Source organism: Kluyveromyces lactis, assembly GCF_000002515.2.
Source record: "Kluyveromyces lactis strain NRRL Y-1140 chromosome E complete sequence".
NCBI lineage: Eukaryota > Fungi > Ascomycota > Saccharomycetes > Saccharomycetales > Saccharomycetaceae > Kluyveromyces > Kluyveromyces lactis.
Genome location: NC_006041.1, coordinates 306,236 through 329,525, shown reverse-complemented (window position 1 = coordinate 329,525; position 23,290 = coordinate 306,236). Strand labels below are relative to the sequence as shown.

The 23,290-nt window shown below is 39.4% G+C and overlaps 15 protein-coding genes and 1 non-coding gene across 16 annotated transcripts; 9 read left to right on the top strand and 7 right to left on the bottom strand.

Annotated features, from left to right (window-relative positions):
• Positions 1 to 337: 337 nt before the first annotated feature.
• RMT2 (protein-arginine N5-methyltransferase) lies at positions 338 to 1,561 on the bottom strand (the record flags this gene model as incomplete). The annotated part of the gene is made up of 1 exon (XM_454108.1): positions 338 to 1,561. One exon carries the CDS (start codon positions 1,559 to 1,561, stop codon positions 338 to 340), a length of 1,224 nt encoding a protein of 407 aa, XP_454108.1.
• A 391-nt stretch (positions 1,562 to 1,952) lies between these two features.
• On the bottom strand, positions 1,953 to 2,633 carry SOD2 (superoxide dismutase SOD2; the record flags this gene model as incomplete). The annotated part of the gene is made up of 1 exon (XM_454107.1): positions 1,953 to 2,633. One exon carries the CDS (start codon positions 2,631 to 2,633, stop codon positions 1,953 to 1,955), a length of 681 nt encoding a protein of 226 aa, XP_454107.1.
• Positions 2,634 to 3,818: 1,185 nt separating this feature from the next.
• On the top strand, positions 3,819 to 5,762 carry PKH3 (protein kinase PKH3; the record flags this gene model as incomplete). The annotated part of the gene is made up of 1 exon (XM_454106.1): positions 3,819 to 5,762. One exon carries the CDS (start codon positions 3,819 to 3,821, stop codon positions 5,760 to 5,762), a length of 1,944 nt encoding a protein of 647 aa, XP_454106.1.
• Positions 5,763 to 6,037: 275 nt separating this feature from the next.
• Positions 6,038 to 7,549, bottom strand: TDA3 (Tda3p; the record flags this gene model as incomplete). Its single annotated transcript, XM_454105.1, has 1 exon — positions 6,038 to 7,549. One exon carries the CDS (start codon positions 7,547 to 7,549, stop codon positions 6,038 to 6,040), a length of 1,512 nt encoding a protein of 503 aa, XP_454105.1.
• A 1,114-nt stretch (positions 7,550 to 8,663) lies between these two features.
• On the bottom strand, positions 8,664 to 9,359 carry TLG1 (Tlg1p; the record flags this gene model as incomplete). The annotated part of the gene is made up of 1 exon (XM_454104.1): positions 8,664 to 9,359. One exon carries the CDS (start codon positions 9,357 to 9,359, stop codon positions 8,664 to 8,666), a length of 696 nt encoding a protein of 231 aa, XP_454104.1.
• A 262-nt stretch (positions 9,360 to 9,621) lies between these two features.
• Positions 9,622 to 10,026, top strand: SDC1 (Sdc1p; the record flags this gene model as incomplete). Its single annotated transcript, XM_454103.1, has 1 exon — positions 9,622 to 10,026. The coding sequence occupies one exon, from the start codon at positions 9,622 to 9,624 to the stop codon at positions 10,024 to 10,026; it is 405 nt and encodes a 134-aa protein (XP_454103.1).
• A 108-nt stretch (positions 10,027 to 10,134) lies between these two features.
• On the bottom strand, positions 10,135 to 11,577 carry UGO1 (mitofusin complex protein UGO1; the record flags this gene model as incomplete). The annotated part of the gene is made up of 1 exon (XM_454102.1): positions 10,135 to 11,577. The coding sequence occupies one exon, from the start codon at positions 11,575 to 11,577 to the stop codon at positions 10,135 to 10,137; it is 1,443 nt and encodes a 480-aa protein (XP_454102.1).
• Positions 11,578 to 11,946: 369 nt separating this feature from the next.
• KLLA0_E03477g (uncharacterized protein) lies at positions 11,947 to 12,810 on the bottom strand (the record flags this gene model as incomplete). Its single annotated transcript, XM_454101.1, has 1 exon — positions 11,947 to 12,810. One exon carries the CDS (start codon positions 12,808 to 12,810, stop codon positions 11,947 to 11,949), a length of 864 nt encoding a protein of 287 aa, XP_454101.1.
• Positions 12,811 to 13,625: 815 nt separating this feature from the next.
• Positions 13,626 to 14,627, top strand: RPL27A (60S ribosomal protein eL27; the record flags this gene model as incomplete). The annotated part of the gene is made up of 2 exons (XM_454100.1): positions 13,626 to 13,656; positions 14,248 to 14,627. 2 exons carry the CDS (start codon positions 13,626 to 13,628, stop codon positions 14,625 to 14,627), a joined length of 411 nt encoding a protein of 136 aa, XP_454100.1.
• A 283-nt stretch (positions 14,628 to 14,910) lies between these two features.
• Positions 14,911 to 16,245, top strand: DIA4 (putative serine--tRNA ligase DIA4; the record flags this gene model as incomplete). The annotated part of the gene is made up of 1 exon (XM_454099.1): positions 14,911 to 16,245. One exon carries the CDS (start codon positions 14,911 to 14,913, stop codon positions 16,243 to 16,245), a length of 1,335 nt encoding a protein of 444 aa, XP_454099.1.
• A 290-nt stretch (positions 16,246 to 16,535) lies between these two features.
• On the top strand, positions 16,536 to 17,468 carry VPS29 (retromer subunit VPS29; the record flags this gene model as incomplete). Its single annotated transcript, XM_454098.1, has 2 exons — positions 16,536 to 16,583; positions 16,677 to 17,468. 2 exons carry the CDS (start codon positions 16,536 to 16,538, stop codon positions 17,466 to 17,468), a joined length of 840 nt encoding a protein of 279 aa, XP_454098.1.
• Positions 17,469 to 17,741: 273 nt separating this feature from the next.
• SNR13 lies at positions 17,742 to 17,857 on the top strand. The gene has a single exon (XR_002633598.1). It is a non-coding gene; the product is annotated as a snR13 (small nucleolar RNA).
• Positions 17,858 to 18,068: 211 nt separating this feature from the next.
• ARD1 (peptide alpha-N-acetyltransferase complex A subunit ARD1) lies at positions 18,069 to 18,761 on the bottom strand (the record flags this gene model as incomplete). Its single annotated transcript, XM_454097.1, has 1 exon — positions 18,069 to 18,761. The coding sequence occupies one exon, from the start codon at positions 18,759 to 18,761 to the stop codon at positions 18,069 to 18,071; it is 693 nt and encodes a 230-aa protein (XP_454097.1).
• Positions 18,762 to 19,072: 311 nt separating this feature from the next.
• Positions 19,073 to 19,813, top strand: TRS31 (TRAPP subunit TRS31; the record flags this gene model as incomplete). Its single annotated transcript, XM_454096.1, has 1 exon — positions 19,073 to 19,813. One exon carries the CDS (start codon positions 19,073 to 19,075, stop codon positions 19,811 to 19,813), a length of 741 nt encoding a protein of 246 aa, XP_454096.1.
• SPO13 (Spo13p) lies at positions 19,810 to 20,487 on the top strand (the record flags this gene model as incomplete). Its single annotated transcript, XM_454095.1, has 1 exon — positions 19,810 to 20,487. The coding sequence occupies one exon, from the start codon at positions 19,810 to 19,812 to the stop codon at positions 20,485 to 20,487; it is 678 nt and encodes a 225-aa protein (XP_454095.1).
• Positions 20,488 to 20,957: 470 nt separating this feature from the next.
• Positions 20,958 to 23,207, top strand: ELG1 (Elg1p; the record flags this gene model as incomplete). Its single annotated transcript, XM_454094.1, has 1 exon — positions 20,958 to 23,207. One exon carries the CDS (start codon positions 20,958 to 20,960, stop codon positions 23,205 to 23,207), a length of 2,250 nt encoding a protein of 749 aa, XP_454094.1.
• Between the last annotated feature and the right edge of the window lie 83 nt (positions 23,208 to 23,290).

The window sequence follows — 23,290 nt, the reverse complement described above, 5'->3', positions numbered from 1 at the left end:
CCACTAAGCGAGAAAATCGTCTCATCTCATCTCATCCCATTTCTTGGATTTAAGTGTAGGTTTGGTTTTGAGCGATCTTTATCATCAGCTCATGTCAGCAGATGCCTTCTCTGTAGTTATTTGAGGAGATTTATGAATATCTTGTTTGTTTGCCGTTTCCTCTCTGTACGCAGTTTCTCGAGGACAGATTACGCTGGGAACGGCTTTAACAGAACCTGCTAATTAGTTTACTATTACATACTACATGAGGTGTCACATGACATGCGTCAAGGGCCGATATAAAGTATCTAGTTAGAGAGGTATACCCGAGCCGAAAGAGCTTTTTTTCGTATGGGGGCTATGCAAACCTGATTTCAGGATGGTAGTAGTATGTACAGTTGAAATAGGATCTCTTGACGTCGTTCCAATTTGGTAAGGTCCTCAAGTTTATCACTTGGTATCTACATTCCATGCCATAATTTGCTACGTCTAGCTCTACTATCTTACGATAAACGTCGTAACAAACGGGTCTATCAGCCCCCAATCCGTTAAAGAACGAAAACGTACCCTCTGGTTTCAGTAGTCCGACAATCACGTCGTACAAGTCCAGCATATCTTGGTAATGTTCACTGAACGTATCGTAATATATGCCGTCGAAAAACACTTCTCCTTGATCCAAAAGTTCGTTTAGACGAGATTGCCATCTACCCTCGAGTATAACAACGTTTTCTTTATCGAACCAACCAGTTTCCTTCATTTTGGCCAGTACGTCTGGATGGGCTTCACAGATGTAGTGTTTGGTCACTTTCTCATCCTGGATGAAATTGTCTATGATCCCCATACCAAATCCGATATTTAGTACGACACATTCATCTGTGGACCTGGTAGATACTAGTGATTTGGCTGCCATTGACATGATATCGGTCTCCCAATCCATCATGACACCGTCTCTGTTTTCTTTAGTGACAAGAGCATCGTCTGTGTATTCCAAGTCGGTCTTTAGATATGTAGCCTGGTCTGCTGCAGTCGCATCCTCAAATGGTGCTTCCTCCGACCCCTTTGTCACTCCTTCAATGACTTCAGCCTCAGTGGCAGCCTCAGTGGCAGCCTCAGTGGCAGCATCTTCTGGATCTTCAATGAATTCAATTTCACCACCGTCTATCTTTCTTAGTAGTAGTTCCGCCGATACACCTGCGTCCACGATACGTTGATATATGCAATGGTCTTGTGGATACTTCCTCTCCAAGACAAGGTCGCCAATATGCTTATTCTCGTAATCTAGGAAGTTCCATCCTGCCCCGTATTCGAGTAACGTATCCATCAATTTCAATACCACTGATTCCTCATCTTCAGAAAGCTTGGAGGATCCCTCAAAACTAGGTAAAGAACGACATAGAATATGTAGTGGAGTAGTGTTGGAGTCCTCTTCAGTGACCTCTTCTCCCCTTTCGAATGCAGCTGCTTGTTCCAAAGTATACGTAGCAGGAATCCCTGCACTGAGAAGTCTTGTCAATTCAGGTAAGTACGAGGACTCTGAGATAGGTCTTTCAGGAAAAGTCAATAAATGATGTAAATCGGACATCTTTTGACAGTATGTATTTGAGCAACAGAAGTTGGATGTTGACTCTTGTAGTATCTAAGCACTTGAAGTCATTTCATTTACATCTCATCTCATCTCATCGAATGATTGGTCGACAATTTTTCACGTTTTTCTTAACATGATCAAACTATATAAATAGGATGAAGACAAACAGGAACAGTAGATAAAGAAATAAAGATAGGAATGTTAAATATAAAGGGAACCGGCAACGGCTGAATCCACTTGGAGCTTGTGCTATATAGCCCTCTCAAGAAAGAGAAAAAAAATTCAGACGAATCCGATGCACGTACATATAAATGTTTATGTTTTGTGTTTTGCGTAATCATGTAGACAAGATGCCTAATATCTCTGGGGAGTTCAGGTGAGAACTCAATTAAGCAGCAGCTTCAAATCTCTTAGCAGCTTCCTTCCAGTTGATAACGTTCCAGATAGCTTTGAAGTAGTTAGCCTTTTGGTTTTGGTATTGTAAGTAGTAAGCATGTTCCCAAGAGTCAATAGCGACCAAAGGCTTCAATGGACCGGTAACGGTATCTTGGTTGTATGTTTGGACGACTTCCAATTGGTTACCATTTTCCACGTTCTTCACGATGAAAGCCCAGCCCGAACCTTGAACACCAGCCAATTTAGCATTAGTCAATGAGATCAAGTTGTCTAGAGAGCCGAATTGAGTCTCAATTTGCTTGGCCAAGGCACCGGTTGGTGCTTCACCACCACCTTGAGAAGTTGGTGCCAAGTTCTTCCAGAACAAACAATGGTTGACGTAACCACCACCGTGGAACTTAAGGTTCTGTTGAACGGCAACAATTTGCTTGGCAACAGCTGGATCGTTATCCAACTTGCTCTTCAATTCATCGAATTGCTCAACAGCTGCGTTAAACCCATTGACGTAGGTTTGATGGTGCTTAGTGTAATGCAATTCATTGATTTGACCTGAAATGTGTGGTTCCAAGGCACCGAAATCCCAGTCCAATTCTGGTAAAGAAACCTTAGTTCTCTTAGCCAACAAAGTTGGTTGCAATTGCAAAGCTCTACGGGCTACACTCTTAGCAAACATGATAATAGTCAATTAACTTCAGATTGATCGTTCGTAGGAGGGAGGACTTACCTAAACCTTAAAACAAATACAAACTAAGGTGTATGTATAAAAATGAACGCTACAAAGGGAGTGAGATATTCCCTTTTTAAAGGGAAGAAGTAATTGGTTCAATAACAACTTTTTCCAGTGGGAAATTCCTTTTCCTTTATATAATAACACTGAAAACTTGTCATCAAAATCGATGCCAAGGAGCAATACCAAAAGACAAGAACATAAGAAGCTACTGCTGGTGCCTAAGGAAATACCTGGGGTGTTACCTCAGGTATTAGTTGAGACAGTGTGACTAAGGGGGAAATATGGAGAGGGAGAGACAAGTTGACATCGTATCAATTCATTGCTCTATACGTTGAGGGCACGACCCAAGATTCAATCTCAATTGTCTCTCTAGCTTCTGGCTTTCTATTATCCTTGTGTATCCTATGTATTGATATAAAGACTATGCACGCAGTCGTGCTGGGACTTCGGTTCCGAGTTGTATGCGAAGTCATTGAAACCGTTGCAGGATTTTTTAGAGTTTGAAGCACATTGCTGTTGTCTGTTTCTTTCTTGCTCGTAATAGGTGAGTCCGACCTTCACAATTAGGTCATCGGTTCGGAACATAGAAGAAGAACGTAATACCCGCAGCAAAAGCTCGCCATTACAACCTTGCAACTCGGATACTTTTCATTCGTGCAGCAGTGCGAATGCCATTGGCAGTTTAGTTACATCATCAAGGCGGGCATTTCGGCCGCGACCACGTGACATTCGCGTGACTAACATCAAAAATTTCCTAATGTTGATCTAGTTTATACAGCACTAAGGCCTTTAAACAACATTCTGTAACGCTTGAAGGTAAAAAAGAAGTGAATAGTAGTACCCATTGAGCTACAGTGGTGAATCTTTAGGAGTCGACAAACAGTTAACATCCTACGATTGTGGGTATTTTGATAAATTTGTCCTCGATTGAAGGTCAGAAGTGTATTATCTTTTACTTTTCACGCCTGTTTTTTTTTTACTTGTTTTAATTCCAAATCACCTTCTTTAGGGTTCTTCTATTCAAAGAGTGTCTTATTTACAGGATAGGAACATACTACTAGGTTACGGAAACTCTATTCAACTGACGAAAGTGCTGGTTCGGTCTGACGCTCGTGGTGTGTTATAGTGATGTCGAGGAAACGTACTCCTCAGGATTTTTCTTTTAAGGAACGGCTGGGCCATGGATCGTATTCAACGGTGTATAAGGCTGTGGATCGATCTACAGGTCAGCTGTTTGCCATAAAAGTGTGCTCGAAGAAACATATCATTAGTGAAAACAAAGTGAAGTATGTGACCATTGAAAAGAACACTTTGAACTTATTGGCTCATGGAAATCATCCGGGGATCATCAAATTGTATTACACTTTCCATGATTCGGAGAATCTATACTTTGTATTAGATTTTGCACCTGGGGGTGAATTGTTGCAGCTTTTGCAAACTCAGGGTAGGTTCAATGAGGCATGGACGAAACATTTTATGTGTCAATTGATCGATGCGTTGGAGTATATTCATGGGTGTAAAGTAGTTCATCGGGATTTGAAGCCGGAAAACTTGTTGTTGAGCAGCGAGGGAAAGCTTATGATTACGGATTTTGGAGTCGCATCAAACCTGGCCGCCACTGATAATCTTTCATCTACATCATCTTTTGTGGGAACGGCAGAATATGTGTCGCCGGAATTACTTCTGCAAAATAAATCTAACTTTTGTTCCGATATATGGGCCGTGGGGTGTATGCTCTATCAATTCACTCAAGGAACACCGCCTTTTCGAGGAGAAAACGAACTAGCTGCATTTGAAAAAATTGTCAATCTGGATTACCATTGGATTTATATGGTATCACAGCATATTACTGACTTGGTATCCAAGATTCTTGTATTGGATCCAGATTCAAGATATACATTACCTCAGATCAAAAACCATGCCTGGTTTCAGGGAATTGATTGGACGAATAAAGAACTTATATGGAAGGGAATATGGCAACTATTTGGTAACCGGAACCACAATAATTTTAATGGCCCGTCTATGATGAATAAACAGTTACATGTGATTGACACTACCATAAAGAACATACCAATACAACCTAGAAAAAGGAAACCAATGAAAGTGACGCAGACCACATCAAGTATTGTGGAGTGGAGGAAGACTCTTGGCCTCTCTCCAGTTAGTGGATCGGTAGGTCCGAATGGGTTGCCAAAGCAAATGAAATCACATGTACCGTCTCGCTCTACCCCAAATTCACCTTCTAGAGCCCTCACGGGGAAAGGTTACACGAAGGCAATGCCAAACACTGCACCACCTTTAGAAACTTGCAAAACTCCTATGATGCCTGTATCCCCATTGTATATCACAACGCCTGGTGCTTCTGCCAGTTTTTCTCCAAAGAAATTTAATAATGCATCAGACAGTAATCGTCTATTGACGCCCCCTGCATCACCCAAGGCTTTGAAACAAGGTTGGGTTAAAATCTTAGAAATACCGTACGTTTCATCCTCAAAGAAGACATTTTCTTCGACAGAATATTCATTTATTGATGATAGACTTATTACAAGGTTCATTACCGAACAAAAATCTCAGATCATTAACAGTTCGATGTTGTCGTTATTAACACTGGAACCTAATGGCCAGTTTTCCTATACTCCCAAAGGCGATAGCACAAGGCAAATGATATCAATAGTTGATCAAAATCTTTCCATTTACGATTTAGAGTTTAATGAAACTAAAAACTCAGGATACCTAATATTCGAGAAGTTCAAATCTAAGGTATGGTTGATTGCATTACCAAAAAGTGCTCCGAGTGATTTCGTGATTAATTCAAGGCAAAAATGGGTTGATAGCTTATTCAAGACTAAGGCCGCCTTGGAGTCTGAGAAATTGACCAAGAAAGTTGATAACTTAAGTTTGAAACCGCCTGAAACTTGTTCCACTTCATCAAAGCCACGAAAGTCACCGCAAGATAATATGTTTGTTTCAAGTAGTAGAGCAGAGGTACTGTACACTCTGAACAAACAGAAAAGAAGCAATACGGATGCTGCAAATGGAGCGAGAGCTGCTTTCAAGAATATGAATAAATGAAAATATGGAGTTTCCATTCAAACTTCATTCTTTCAAGAACCACATAGATTTTAAATAGTAACTGGTAAATATACAGTATATAATGATAATGAATGGTTATGGGTTTGCAAATTGTGTGTTCTCTGAATACATGATATAGAAAAATATTTAACGGGATAATGATGGCAGTAATTAAATTATTAAAGAGGTTAGAAATCGATTGATGTTTATATGCCGACAGAATGAAAGAAATGAAATGATAGTAAAACACATAAAAACTTTGCAATGGATTCATTTTATTCAAAGATAGATGCATCAAAGTATAAGCTGGGATCCAATGCACTAATATCAGCGGATTTAGCTTCACCGTCAAGTAATAGTTCACTCATAACTTTACCTGTTGCCGGAGCGTTGTTAATACCCCAACAAGAGTGGCCACTAGCAATAAATAACCCTTCAACATTAGTTTCTCCGATTAGAGGTCCGCTTGATGTTGGAACATTCAGGACTGGCAAATAGCAAGCTTGTCTTTTCAAAATGTGACCACGAGACAAATTAGGAGATAACTTGGAGACGTAATGGTATAATTCATCACATTTTTCTTTAACGACTTCCACTGCATCACTGGTTTCTGGTAATTCAACCAGAGTATCACCTTCACCGCACACATACACTTCATCCTTTCTTGCATACATTTCTGGCGAGAAATACTTGTTGGAAGATATCTTCAATTCGGTAAATATAGCATATGGCGAAACAGTTCCGGTGGATGGTTTGATTGTGATGGAATGTGCTCTTAAACCAGAGATTGGACAATCCGGCAATAGTCTAGAAGTCCAAGGTCCCATACATAGAACAACCTGGTCAACGTCCAAAAGGTCAACTGGTTCTTGTAAACGTTGTTCTTCTGGATCATCAACTGTTGGAATGTACGATACTCCCGCTGCGGCACACTGATCGTTGAAATGCAACTGTGACACTTTGCCCAGGATTAAATCCACTGCCCCAGTCTCCATTGCCTTCAACAGTAGATAGTGAGTGAATTTGAAAGGATGTACTTGAGCAGTGGAGTCAGTTCCACCAAGAGATGACCAATCTCTCACCAACCGTTTTTTGATCCAGTTCAAATCACTAGGTAGACGTAATGGGTCTTTAGATAATGCAATCGAGGATTTTGTATCCAACTCCGATGCAGGTGCCTCGTCCTCTTCATCATCTTCTCCGTAACTATATTCGTAATCTTCGTCGTCTTCAGTGGTGCCCACTCTGGAAACAGGTTCGTTGTTCACCACTGCACATGCTTTTTTGGATTTCTTTTTCTGCGATGGCTTTGCTCTTGAGGTAGTCTTTCCATCATTACTAGCATAACTTTCGTCGTCATCGCCGTCATTACTATTATCGTTGACACTGCTTCCAGTTTCTTTTGGATCTAACGAAACGGTATCATCTTGAACGTTGGCCTCAAGGGAAACTGTGGTCAACCGACGGTAATCCCATTTGGTTTCACCGTTATACTCGTCACTCAATTCTTGATGGAGTTGGAAAGAAAGTGGGACAATCTGCTGTGGGAAAGCCCACATCGCTAGTAAACCACCAGCTTTACCAGAGGCACCGCCAGCTACACGTTTAGACTCTATAACGGTGATGTGATGTGTATCCTTGCTAAACGAAGGGTGTCTTGTCAAATAATAAGCAGTACATACCCCGATGATACCTGCACCAACAATAACAATGTGATGCTTCCCCTCAGATTTTCCCGAGGGTTGAGATGCAAACTCCAACTTATCGATGAATTCAGTGTTGCTCATATTGAACGTTGCGCTGCTCTCTGTCTCTATATATGGGTTCTTTTTCTGTTAATCAATTCAAAGATACAGATTCTATCTGTGCTAAAATCCGACCGAATGAACAAGCAGTAGCAAGAAGGGGTACCTTTAATCTTCTATTCGCAACTGGACCAAAAGAGAGAAAATAGGTGAAAAATGAGGTTAAACAGAACGCTTGGATCAACCAATTTGTACAAATGATTCGCCCCTCTAGTAGAGAATATTTAGAAGTAGCAAAGAATCAGTCCCCACGGTACCTAATGCAAAATTAAAATGGAATATAATAAAGTAAGGCAAAAAAAAACTGTGCTGTTATTTTATCCCTGAGAACAGCCAGAAACTATAAGAATCTTGACTTCAATTTCTATCAATGGATATTGTTAGAGAGGGGACTAAACAAAATAGTGAAATATCACACACGCCGCTGCCAATATTGTATTGATTCCTTCAGCTAGTCTAAATCAAGTGAAGAGATATAGAGGGTTTTTGCAGGCCAAAAATTTCAAAAACGATTCTAAAGAAAAGAGCCTGAATAAATCCTAAATAGAGAAAGAAAAAAAAAGTCGGGAAACAAACGATAATTACAAGACACAGAAAATCCGGGAATGAATGCCAGTAAGTATTATCAACTCCGTCCTAATCCTAGTGCCCTTCGCCTCTTAAATGAAATCGCTCTCTTCGATAGTCTTGGATCTGACACTGTAGCTTGACGTGCAAAAAACCCAATCCAGCAAGCAACCTTTTGCTTTTGTACCTTAAAAACTAACTTGGTCTTAATACTTTTCCATTTCTCAGTTTCCATACTTTCTATATATTTCAACAAAAAAATCAGTTCGAAAGCTCCATTGTGGTACGATTTCAAAGCCGCTGTCGTATGTTGTGATTTCCGATTTTTTTCCATACCGCAACAGTGTCGAGAGGTATTTTGTCTATCAGAGGAATGGAACGACGACGATGACGATCCGTCAACTGGGGGGTCAAGAATTGTGTCAGTTTCTCTTAGGAAACTTCGCACCTTTCGTTACTCGGGAATGTGCATCGTCTTCTTCCTTTTTTGGTTTCTGTTTGGTTCCCGGTTCAAATTCGGTGATATACATCACAAAATGAATGCTAGTACTAGTAGGATGATCAATGCAATGATTAAGAGAAAGATGCAGCAGTCGTTGACACGTTCTTTGTTGTGTTCGTAGACCCATTCTAGTTGTCGTCTTCCTCTGGAAAGTTTGTTCATGACTCCGTCGACATTTCCGTCCATTTCTTCGAGAATCATGCCCTGTTCTGTTAGTTCTTGACCCATTGTAGATGCCTGTAGATGAATGTTTTGCATTGTCTGGTGAATCATGTCCAATTGATTGTCTTGTTCACGGAGTAATTGCTCCTGTACGGCGTCGTGGTTTGCCGCGTCTGATTGGTCGGTGCCTGCAGTTGCCTCGATGTCCAAATCGAAGGAATCGCCACGCTGTTGTTGCTGCGGCAGCAATGATGATTGGGTAGCTGCATCGGTGTCGCGGGTTGTCTCGATATTTAACGACTGGCATTGTTTCAATTTTGATTCCAGGTTTGCCATGGACTTCTCACGGGTCTGAATTTCGTATTCGGGAATAGCTTGTTCCTGTTTCATCATTTCTATACTCTCATTTAGATCTTGGATAGTCTCTTGAGCCTCAGAGATGATTTCCGAGATCTCTTTCGAACTGGTGTTCGATCTCCCTTTCTTCTTCCTATCTAATATCTGCAATAATTGGTTCAATTGTTCCTCTGTGTCCTTGAAAACCTGAATAAATGGATCCATTTTGTCCTCTTTGCTTTTGGTGGTTAATTTTGATATAATATTGGTATTACCTGATTCAGTGCGGTCTGTTTCTTGGGGAGCTCGAATTGTACCTGCCTTGGTGAACTTTGTTTAAGATTTCAGTTTGTTATTATTTTCCTTTTATTATTGACAATCTTGAAAAATCACTGAGTTTTGACTATATACATGGACAGATCTACACCTAGACTTGGCCGAATAAAGCTCCAATCCTGGTCTCCTGCCACAACTGAAGCTTATCTACATGTCAGAACCAGTGATGGAGAATATGGCACCTGAAGATGTGGTAAAACTTGAGAAAGAAGAACATATTGTACCGGATATTGGCGTCTCTTCGATTTCTACCACTGAACCCCTGTCTCCATCGGGTATACCAAGGGAATCATCTGGAACTGTTACCTCTGCAACTGCAGCTACAACAGAAAGAGAAGTATCACCCAAGAAGGAACTACAAATTGATCATGATCGTGTTGATCCAGTAGCGATGATCGGTGGGTCAACCACTAGAAGATATTTGAATGAACATGTAACAAAACATTTATTGGAAGGAATGAAACTGATAGCCAGAGAAAAGCCCGAGGATCCACTTCGAGTATTAGGCCAGTTCTTGATTGATGCAAGCGAAATGAACCAGAAGCCTTCATCGTAGATATGAATTTACGACTTTCTTAAACTAAAGACATCTGTATTATTATTATTATTTTATATATGTATGTTTTCCTTCAATGTCCAGTTCACTTATAGATATCTACATGAACTAAAACTTCTCCTCTTCGAGTATTTCTGATGGCTTATTTAAAATCTTCAAACCATAACCGCATAAAATGCTTAGAAGCCCGAGTCTCCAGCCTCGCCATAGTTCACTAATTCTGTCGCACTGCTTGAATACCGTCAGGTAGATGGATTGGTACTCCCTTGGTTTTATGATTAACATTTCAGATTGTACTTGGAATGGGTTTTCTGTGAACAAGAACTTCACTTGACTCCTTCTCAATAGATTCTCAATTGGTAGCTTTACGAAGAGTTCACAAACTTTACTGCAGAACTTTAATGTGTTGTACAGAATCACATTAGTGAATTTGTCAACATTGAACTGATGATATAGTATTGCACCGGTTAATTTGCTAAATCCTGTCCCTACCAGGGAATATAATATATTCAAAAAGACCAATTCCTTATTTAGTTTGGATATGTTTTCCCTCCAGGACCATTTTCTCAACAATTTTCTTAAGGATCTATCGTTATCAGAAAGGGAACCATCGTTACGAACAGAAGAGATAATTAACCTAACTCTGACGAGATCCAACGGTAATAATACAAGTCTTGTCATGCAACTTGCCAAAAGAATTAAGCTTGCGGATTTCGTTACGTCTGGTGAGTGTATGATATCAATAAAATATGGATCTGGAATTTGCATCAGCGGAGATAATAAACCAGTAAACCATGCATCCAACGATATGGATAGGAAATTATAAATAAATTCAGTATTATTAGCTCTCCATACACCCTGTATACCTTCTTTATCCATAATACTGTTTAAAATATCAATGGTATGGATGCTTGCAGGTTTGATTAAGGTACCATTCTCATCAGCAACGCCTTGTTCCTCCTTTGCTGCTCTTTCAATCAGATTGGCTTGTGACTCATTGACGAAGAAGTTTGGCTCGGCTTCGTCATCGTCATCATCTTCAAATTCATGGTTGTCATTAACATTATCATTATCATTATAGTAGGCTGATTTATTGCCATCTGTAAGGTAATCAAAGTCACCTACTTGCAAAAGCAACTTTGCAATTTCGAATGGTTGGCGAATTAAATGCTGGAAGTATTTTGAGGATAGCTGCCTAAGCAACCTTTCAAGAAGGTGTCTCCATACATTCACGTTGATAAAATCATTCCATTCAAGATCGTTAAGGGATTTGGCATTATTACCGTGTTTGGAGTTCATGATTCCATGAAGAAATTTGTTTTTGAGACCAGTGGTTAACTCAGTTAAGGTGTTACCACCTGATAAACTTCTATTAAGCGACTTCAAGCCGCTGCCCACCGATTGATTTACTATTGTTAACTTAGAGGCGATATTCAGACCGTTTTGGTCGATGACACCTTTGTCATTCTGAAATACTGCTGAATAACCAACATTGAAAGTCTCTGGATCATAGTACGGACGTAGGATGGATGAATCTTTGATCTCCTCCATTTTCAACACTCCGAATGTTGCTTTTTGAAGTTCTTTCTCCCTTGTTAACTCGCCATCAGTTTTTATTGTTGTACTAGTTGCTACTTGATTATTTTATTTACCTTGTAAATTTCAAGTGCACTATTTCTCTGTGAATGAAAAGTAATATGAAAATCAAGCGTTTATATAGGTAAGGGGAGCAAAATATTTCGATCTCCAGACAAAGGAATCAATGAGTTCATCCATCATTAATGTTACATAAGGAATTTATTAGCTATGAATCTATGTTTATGATCCCTTTCCTTCAGATCAAGTAAACCTTCTACTGCAATGTGAAGATGCATTTCCACATAAGATGATAGCGTTTACTTATCGATTGTATATGGAATCTTATGAAGAATCTTCAAAATCAGAGTTATTCTGCGGTATGCTATCAAATGCAGAAGACGATGAAGGTCTTGGCTCGTTTAACGATATTACTCGTCTATTTCCATTGAATGTGTCATTCATATATTTATTTCGTAGCAAACTGGCTACACGTGATGTGTTTCCCGCTGGGCGAGATCCATTGGCCAAATTCGCCATAGAAACAGACATAGTATCGTGAACTGTCTTGTAACGGGTCAGTAAATCATCTTGTAAAGATGATTGTACTTCTTTCGCCCTTTGTCGTAGCTCATCAAATCTTTCCTTCCTTTCCTGTAATTTTGTTTCAATTATTGCCAATTGTTTCTCCTTTGCGATGACCTGAGCATCAAGGGACTCCAGTTTCCCAGACTTGGCCTCCAATTGACTAATTTTCTGTTCCAATGTCTGAATTTCAACGTTTTCCATCGATGATTTTAATTCCAAAGACTGTTTCTCCATTAACCGCGTCAAAACAGACTCCACATCGCGGTTCTTTTCCATCTGTTCATGCTGTTGCACACTCAATTTATCCAATACGTCGTGCAATTCCTTGATATCCTTCGAAGAAAGAAGCAAACTTTGTAAGTGTTTATTGTTATTTGAACTTCTTGACACTAAACTCTCAAGATCCATCTGGGTCCTTCTCACTTGATCATCAATTGCATCAACGCGTTCTCGCACCATTCTGTTCCCATCCAATAACTTTTTCAAAGACAAAATAATCTCTTCTATTTCTTGGTTCGGCATTGTGTAAATATTCCCTCCTACCAAATCTTCATCAACAGCATCCTTGTTTCTGACCCTAGGTTGAGGGATGATCTTAACGTTATTCTTTCCCTCAATCATTGGTAAAATGTGTCAAGGGACAGCAACTTCAGTTGACCAGTAAAGAAAGTTTTAAATAAAAACAAACTTAAGTGATAGAATATTGTGTTTACTACAAATACCAAACACCCCTGCTCCTATCAAGGCTTGGTGTGCCCTAAGTTATCTTTATAAGGCCAGTAGTACTTCCTATTTGATCCGTACTTTCAGTTCATTGGTTTTTTATTTACATTTCGAAATCTCATCCTGTTGACATTTCGAGAAGTCGAAAATATGGGACTGCTATACACCCATACATAAATCATAACATACGTACATTATAAGATTTTATTGCAAGTGAAAAATAAACACATCCGAAAATGGAAACTAGAGTCACTTCTCTCAGCCTTTGCAACATTCTACTGCGGCTTCGCAAGGTCTCGCCTTCCTGCCATTCACAGAGAGACAGGGAGACAGAGACACTGGTGTCCCTACTGCCGGCCTCCAGTCTAGCCAAGACAGCTGCTCGTTTAGTTTCCCACCGTCCAGATGGTCTGCTTTCCTTCCCGTTCTCATCCTGTTCTCCTTCTAGCCTCCTGCACGCTTCTGCCCAACCTCTCCCTCCAGGATCAGTTTCAGTGTCTCTGGGCGTGCGCACCTCCAGGCGAGACACTGGACCAGTCAGTCGTTGACTTTCCACGATTCCCAAAGGTTTGGCGATGTCTGGGAGCTGTATGCTTCTTCAATATTAGAGGTAAAAAGTAATCAACTTTTCAATATTTAATAGTATGTACAAGCAATTCAATAGTAGTGATTCGAGCTATAGTTCAAAGCAAAGTAGACAAGATCAATCGAAAATGGCTAAGTTCTTGAAAGCTGGTAAAGTTGGTACGTATACCTGATTACAATGATACCGTTTATGGGGAAAAGGAAACCATTTCATCTAGACTTGAGTGTAACGAATTAATGTGTGGAATGGTAAGACGAAATACTGAAGAAAACTCCAAAGCAATGAATACATCAACTTCAGATACTATTGAGAATGACTGTGATAGAGCAACGATCAACCTGCCCCTATTTGTGGGAAATGTTTCTCATATTGGTGTACATATGCACCTTTTAGATGGCCAGCCATGGAAAGAAATATGATAATAAAATGGATCAAATCTACGGGACTAGTAATGATATCGTGAACACTGCGGAAGACTTTAGAACTTAAACATAGACTTCATGTTTTGGCCAGGTGTAACTATCAACTTTGAGAGTAGACTATGCTGAGTTACAAAGATATAAGGAAACTTTTCGACGTTGTCATTATCAGAAGCACACAGTCTATTAGAACAGTATAGTGGTTTCATATTACCCATAAACCAGGCAAATCATCTACTTTGTGGTAGAGACGTTTGCATGTTTTAACAAACCCCAGAATGATTTTTACTAACAATTTAAATTTGCTCGTCAAATTTACTTAATCCACAGCTGTTGTTGTCCGTGGTCGTTACGCCGGTAAGAAGGTCGTGATCGTCAAGCCACACGACGAAGGTACCAAGTCTCACCCATTCGGTCACGCTTTGGTTGCCGGTATTGAAAGATACCCATTAAAGGTTACCAAGAGACAAGGTGCCAAGAAGGTTGCTAAGAGAACTAAGATCAAGCCTTTCATCAAGGTCATCAACTACAACCACTTGTTGCCAACCAGATACACCTTGGATGTTGAAGCTTTCAAGAGCGTCGTCTCCACTGAAACTTTCGAAGAACCATCTCAAAGAGAAGAAGCCAAGAAGGTTATCAAGAAGGCCTTTGAAGAAAGACATCAAGCTGGTAAGAACCAATGGTTCTTCACTAAGTTGAACTTCTAAGCTAAATAGCTGCATGTAAACCTAATTAGTCAATTTTCAACCATATATTTCATTTGTACTCTGCAAGTTTTCCAGTCTGTTTATGCAGTCCGATCGATTTTGAAATCCATCAACAAACACTACCTTTGTTCGAGACACTTTTAAAGGAAATCTAAAAGTTATGTGGCCCATAAGCGTTAAAGTCCAATAAAAATGAAAGAATCCAGACAGTAATCTCAAGTTACAGCTTATATCTACTAGACAGTAGTTACCTACATTCATAACAACCCAAACGTTTTACATAATGGTCACAAAGAGACTCTTTCATTCCATTGGAAGGCTTCGGACCGTGAAGAAACCTCAATTCAATGTGAAATATATGATATCGAAACTCGATGAATTCTCTGATTCAATCCAAGCAAGAGAACTTGTGGACGGCGAGGAACTTCAAATATCTTTAAAAATGTTACCGGAGTTGTACCAGAAATCGAGGGTTGCTGATCATACAATCGCCAATCTTCAACATTCAAGAAAGACCATCGAAGCCCAAGTAAAACAAGATAAAACAAGGGCAAGAGAGCTCGGGTCTGAACTCAAATCACTAAAGAAACAATACCAAGATCTATTGAAAACTCAAAGAGAAGTGAAGGATCAGATAACTGAGGTATGTGGATCCTTACCCAATCTCATTCATCCTTCTGTTCCAAAGACATCAAGCCCGATCATTGATCAATGGATTAATAAACAAGCACAATACAAACCAGATGAAAGGTTTGAACATCTTAAAATAATGGTAAATAAAGGAATGGTTGATTTTGAGACTGCTTCTAATGTAACAGGTACTTCATGGTATTATTTATGCAATGATGGTGCGCGTCTAGAACATGCATTGGTGCAATATGCTACAACGAAAGCACGCAAGGCTAACTTCAATTTAGTGATTCCTCCCAGTGTTGTGCGTAATGAGGTTATAGATGCGTGCGGGTTTAGACCACGAGACACTAATAATGAACAACAAATTTATCGGTTATCAGATACCGATTTAGGATTAACCGCTACTGCGGAAATCGCCTTGGCAGGGATGGGCTTAGATTCTATATTGGATCTAAGTTCAGGACCTAAGAAGATTTGTGGTGTGAACAGAGCATATAGAGCGGAGGCAGGCGCAAGTGGTAAAGATACTAAAGGTTTATATCGGGTTCATGAATTCACTAAAGTTGAGTTATTCGTTTGGGCCAAACCTGAACAAAGTGATCAAATACTGGAAGAATTGAAACAATTTCAAATAGATATCGTTAGAGAACTAGGATTGAGCGCTCAGGTATTGAACATGCCATCAAATGATCTCGGATCTCCTGCGTACAAAAAATATGATATTGAAGCATGGATGCCAGGTAGAGGCTCATTCGGCGAAATTACAAGTACATCAAATTGCACTGATTTCCAAAGTAGAAGGATGCATACCAGATTTAGAAACGAAGAGGGTGAATTGGAATATGCCCATACCCTCAACGGTACTGCAATGGCAGTGCCCAGAGTCATTGTAGCGTTAGTTGAAAACAATTATGACCCAGTGAGTGATACTATTTCAATTCCCCAAGCATTGCAACCATATTTGGATGGTATGGAATTTATGTAATGTACTTCAAATAATTCCACGAATAATTGGTTCATAGACAACGTGTAAATAGAACAGAAAGTTTCTACTCAGAATAATATCCTAATCATTGATGAGTTTGTTAGTGTATATGTTCTTCGCGTTCAACATAAATCTGACACTCCTTATCACGTGTCACTTTTGGTGTCAACATTCAAAGACTTAAATATCACAACAAGATTCAGATATCCAGATGTGCGGTTGACAATAGAGAGAAAAGGGGACAAACAACGGCAAGCGATTTATCTTGAGACATCAACACAACTAAGGACATGCTTCTTCTTGCATTGAGCGATGCTCATATTCCAGAACGTGCAATCGTAAGTTACATTTGTTCTCAGTCTTCCGGCAAACTGAAACCCTCAAATTACTAACCATTTTGAATCAATTCTATTTGATATTTTGACATATAGGATGTACCTCTGAAGTTCAGAAAGCTTCTTAATGTACCCAATAAGATTCAACAAGTTACATTGTTGGGGAACTGTACTAAATCAGCGTCCTTTTTAAAGTTTGTCAATACAATTTCGGAAAACATAGTATTCGTCCGTGGAGAATTCGATCCAGCTACAGTTTCAACCACCAAAAACCCAGCCGAGGAGATGCCGCTAAGTACTGTCATATCCCAAGGACCTTTCAGAATTGGATGCTGCAATGGCTATACTTTAGTACCCAAGAATGATCCTCTATCATTATTAACATTAGCCAGACAATTAGATGTGGATATTCTACTCTGGGGAGGAACGCATAATGTCGAGGCATACACGCTGGAGGGAAAATTCTTTATAAACCCTGGATCATGTACAGGAGCGTTCAGTACAGATTGGGTACAAGAAGATGTAGAAGAAAATTACAAAACTAGCGAACAACAAGAACCAGCCGAGGCTTCAACGAATGGTTCGAATCAGCAGCCGAAGGAAATTAAAGAGGAAATTAAAGAGCCTTCAAACAACGACTCAGAAAAAAGTGGTGAAGATAAGGCTGACATTATAGAGGATAAAGGCAATTCTGAAGAACATCTACAAGAAGGGAAAGAGTATGAACATGATTCCAGTGATGATGAGTTCGATGACATTGACATTAACGGTGGAGGAATCCCCAGTTTCTGTCTTCTGGATATCCAAGATATCACCTGCACCCTATACATTTACACGTACGTGGATAACGAAATAAAGGTTGATAAAGTAGTTTACAGGAAGGATTGAAGATTGAAGTAGTACCGTTCTTTACCGGATATATTGTGCTCATTTACGGCATATGACAGTCTAATGCCCTAATGTTACTCTCGACTAGATTGTCAACACCGTACGTAGTGATATTTAACCTTTCCTAATTCTTCCCTTCAAGAGTATAAAAACAGCATGAAAAATTATAAAGATGTCACTGCTTCATTATGAAATGGTTTTTGATCCTTTAATGTTAGAGCTTCCTCCCTTTTGAATTTTTTTTAAAGAGACCAAGGAAGTATTTTCCTTTTCTCATACTTAATGATGACTCCGAGTGCATTTGGCTCGAGACTTAGACCCTTGGCGGGGACTTTGTCGGTGTGGAAAGACTCAAGCTACCTAACTTATTTTTGTCTGAATATGTGAGATATGAGATACTCTTGTCGTAAATATATAACGGGCCTCTGACGAAAGTTTCCGAGCATCTTGCTGGTAAAATCATTCTCTTATAAATTCATATGATATATAATACGCTCCTCACACTCATGGAAATGCTTTAGACTTGGCCTTTATCTATTTCTTCGAGATTAATTATATCTATTAGATGGTATGATGTTAATTATTCCTGTCTACAATGCATTATACAGATATTTCTTCCACTCCTTGCTTGACGATGTCTTCAAAGAGGTCAGATTCAAGATTGTCTTCTTCTTGAGCGTTTTGAAAAGAACTTGGCAGAAGTTGCTCCAATTCCAATCTTTTCTCCATCGCATACGCATCTTCTCCGTCCTGGTAGTAACTCGACTCCACACTTAGTACTTGGAACGCTAGCGTATCTCTGTATAAATGTAGCGCAGCCCTGTTCGATTGTCTGACGTGAAGTGAGACGAACTTCGCCTTGTGCACTTCACAGAGAGCAAATAATGCCTGTCTCATCAACTTTTCAGCAAGACCCATTCTTCTGTAGGTTCTCATCACACTGAGAGATGTAATATGTCCATTTGGTTCCGTTTCCTTAGAGTCTGGGTCGTCATTCATCTTCGCTAATACATATCCAACCAATTTCTCGCCGGTATGTGCAATATAGGATGGATCGAGTTTTGTCTCTGTAGGCAACGATAAGATTTTACCATCTTCTTCTTCCTCGCCGGTAAGTTGATCCATGATATCATCAACATCATCAGTAGTTGTGGCGACAAAGGATGCCTCTGGCCATGACAGAATATGGTACATGTAGTATTTCAACATGTAATTTTCTGGTAAATTGTGCAAGTTGGCATTCTGCATCGCTAAAATGTCATCAATTGTTGCATGTCTGATAGTAATGGGCATTTTTGTTAGGTGTATCCGTTACCGAAATATTTGCAACAACCGTAGGTCTTCTAGGGTGACTGCAGTGAGTTTCAAATGGGATTCATTCAAATCCAATGATATTTATATGAGTTCTTCTTTTAAGTGATTTCTTCTTTTAAGTGATTTCTTCATAGGTTAGAAAATAATTTCAAGAATCAAAAAATATCCGAGCATAAGCTAATTAACAGAGAAACATGATGTAGTGGGAAACCAAGAAAACAGATTAAACGGGAGGTTTAAATTGAAAATCAACTCGTACCAGAATATACTCCCAACCAATAGATTGAGGAATGGCAGAACAAATAATTAACCCTAGTACAACACACTCAACTAAAGTCGCTGGCCAAGGTTACGATTATACCATCGGACCTACACAAACGCTTCCCAACACATCTACAGCCACTACTTCAGGCACTGGATTTGTGGTACCGACCACAGGAATATATGGTCAATCGCTTATTTCCAAAGAGAAACAGGTCTCTCTATCAGCATATGCATTCTTATTTCAATCAATTGTATCCTATCATCGTGATTCTTCCAAAAACGTACAGGAAATCGAACGGAAATTAAACAGCTCAGGATATACCATTGGTATGAGACTCACAGAAATACTTAATTTCAGAGATTCAGTACCAAATAAAACAGGCCTTACAAACATGGACAGTGTCGCTGGGACGATAACAAACATGAAACGTCGCAATCTAAAGATTCTCGAAACTTTACAGTACATCCATTTGACCGTTTGGCAATACCTCTTCTCTAGGCCCAGCAATGACTTAGTAAAATCATCAGAACGTGACAATGAGTACATGATCATTGACAATGAGCCAACAATTTCACAGTTCATTCAGCACACTTCAGTTCAATGTGAATCCTTCACTTGTGGAATCATCGAAGGTTTCCTAGATATGGCTGGATTCCCATGTCACGTGACATCTCATTTCGTTGAAGAGACGGGCTTCTCAAATAGAACAGTTTACCTGATACAATTCGATAAGGCTGTAGTGGAAAGAGAGAACCTCAGGCAATGATACCGATTAGCAAGCGCATCAAGCGCGGCACGCGCAAACGAACAACCTGTGATGACTCAGAGTCTGAACTGTTGCCCTTGAGAGCAAAATCGACTAATGTTAAGAAAAGAACAGGATTCGATAAGAACATCAGATTCTTAGGAGATACAAATTCTGTAGGAGGAGGCAAAGCTGACAAATATATGAAACAGGCAGACTATAAGGATAGTGACAACCTTCTGTTTGCTAGCGATCATGTATCGATTCGGTTGGGAGAATTGACTCCCAAACGAGAGAGAAGACCGAAGGGTTCTCCCCAGAATTCTCAACGGGATCAACAAGAACAGCGGCTAATTGATTCTCCGAATACATCATTGCAGATATCTGATTTCGATGTTCCACCAGAATCTACATCTACTCCTCTACCGTCTCCCGGCAAGCCGAATACTTCGTTGATTAACCGAAGCGAGGAAGTCAGATTTTCTCCAATATATCATTCTACTAATTATAACTGGATTCCTGAGCTACATGATCCGGAAACGATTGGCCAACGAATATATTCACCACCGAAAACTGGCAAAAGATATTATAGATCACTCACTGCCCACAAAACTTCTTCTGGGACGAGTGACGATATAGCTTACCATTCCTCCGCTGGGGATGCGACTTATCATGGAAGTGAATCCAATACCTAAATACTTCGTACTAATTATCCTCTATAGTGAAATGCAAAATTAAATGACAAAGACTAATGAACATTGAATATTGTAAGATTTCAAACGACTGTCTGCTATTTAGCTCTAGTTTATGGGCATCCAAATCGTACTTTCAAACATGCCATTATGAATTACTTGTTCATTATTGTTTATTATGTCCTTTCTGTTTGCTTAGGTGTTCGCATTTTGGAATTTAGCTGTTAACGCGAAAATGTAATTCTGTATAGAATTGAATGGTGAAATAGTATCCACTATTAAAAATTGAATAGCAACTCCAAGGTCACTGACATCGATCAACTCCGGTAGCATCTGTTAGCTTGCGCACACCAGGCTATATTGCAGGGCGCATGCCAATTGAGAATTGACTTTTTGGGCATGTTTTAGTGGTTTAACATTGGTTAAATCGGAAAAGAATTACAATATCGAAGCTATAATATACATACCTTGCGATGGGCGAGAAAGAAGGTCCACTGATATCAAACATATTGAATGGCTACAGGCGACGTGGTACAGGCAATGTAAATCAACAGTCCTCAAAACAGGATGATGATCTTGCAATTGATCCGGCTTTACTTGAAGAAGTTGAAGAAGTACCGTCGTCACCATTACGTGAACTTGAGGAACCAATAAACGTATCATCTCAGACTCAAGCATTAACAGAGAATAATGTGAAAAAGAGGGTAAATCTGAAGAGTCTACTGTCTGGATACACTAAGAAATCCAAACCTGATTCCAAACAGAAGCAGGCTAATAAGAAAGATATTATACTGCTTGATGAATCGCCAGTAAAAGTTGACTCAGCAAACCGATTTGATGCTTCTCATATAACATCAGATGGCCTACAGGCTGCTAAAAACTCTAACATTGCATCGTTTTTGAACATGGAAAGAAGTACTGTTCAAAGACAAAACAAGATTTCTAAGGAACAGGTACTTCATGCACCTCTTCCACACATTCAGCATACCCCGCATTACATTTTGGGAAAACAAAACTCTATTTCACTGCACAAAAAGGTAGTTAAGCCTTTGGATTTGAGTTTCAATGCATCGGAGTATTCATTCCTAGTTAATTCTGATAAACCCGATGGCTCAAAAGAAGCATTGAACATTAACGACCGCATTTCTTATTCCGATGATACAACCAATACCCAATTATGGACCTCACTTTTCAAGCCTACATCTATAGAAGATGTTCTTATAGATTCTGATACCAAATCAAGCGTAAGAGAATGGTTTAAAGACGCATTCGACCTATTGAATAGGAAAACTGACAGATCAGCCCTTTACAATCGCAAGGTTGATGGTGATCTGGACAACTTCATAGTAGATGATTCTTTTCTCGGATCAGGAGATGACACTAGTGTGAAACAATTTGTCCCATTAATTATTTTATACGGAGGGATAGGTAAGAACACCTTGATAGATGTCTTAATGGATGAACAAGATGCCCATATCTTTGAGATTAATTGCTCCATGAACAGAGCCAAGAGAGATATTTCAGATATGCTGCACGATTTTGCAACCACGAAATATGTGAAAGACACCCAATCCAAGGGAATCATTCTCTTCGATGATGTTGATGTACTACTCACTGAATCAGATAAATTTTTCTGGAATTCTGTGCATGCCACGTTGATAGTCTCTAGAAGACCTGTAGTTATCACCTGCGGCGATTACAGGTTTATCCCATCTAACCTACTTGAGGTTGCAGAGGAGCAGCACTCTATATTTAACATCAAAAGCGCCCCAAAGCAGCAAATAATGGAGTATACGTCAAGATGCTTGGAACAGAAAGGAATTGAAATCAATAAAAATTTGTTGAATATAATTTTGCAAAGGAACAACTACCATATCCGTAAGTGTTTGATGGATTTACAATGGGTTTGCACCAAACCTGGGGTAGTTCCAATTAAAGATTCACATTTTCCAAGAAACCAAAATGATAACACAGAAAATATTAAAGATGCATGGCTAAAACTGGATTTCTCATCAAGTTACGACGTCATACAAAATTGTATCGAAGGCAAATCATTTGTGAAAGATGATATAGATCTCACATTAAACTACGCAAAGCATCAAATTTCTAATGATGAAGAAACTTCCTATGACGTTGTGTGGGACTATGTGGAGCACCTTTGGGATATAAATCATAACACTCTATTCCCATGGGAAAAACAGATGCAATCATTAATGGAAGAAAAATGCAAACAGTTTTTACGTTTTAATGATAACGAAGACGTCAATGTTGTCGCCCATGATAAGGTTAGTATTTGCGTTAATGAGATGATAAAATACCTCAAGACTAGAGTCAATAACTCACCTCAAGGAAATGTTCTGACAATGCTTGGAAACACTCGTAGCTCCAGAAGGAAGACTGGCGTTTTAAAAGACTATCGCCTTAAATCAGAAGACAACAGCGATGCATTTGAACTAGATTTTATTAACAATTTGGCACTCGAATTTTCAGCAACACACAAATTAAAAGACATTTCCAGATGGTATTTACCGTTCATGTCTCGAATTGCTGAGAGTGAAACAGAAATCAAAAACAAAAACGTCTCCTTATTCCAAAGATATAGAGAACATTATGGTCCTGAGTACAATGCCAACGACATAATACAGGAAATGGTGGATAAGAGGCTCATACTGGCGGCTTTTTTCAGGGGATCACCCCAGGGATTCCTTCATGCATACAAGTGACATTAGTTTATAGAGTAGTTATTTAATAGTTACAGGATTCCGATATTATAAGACAATTACTGATACAAAGACCTATCTTGTGT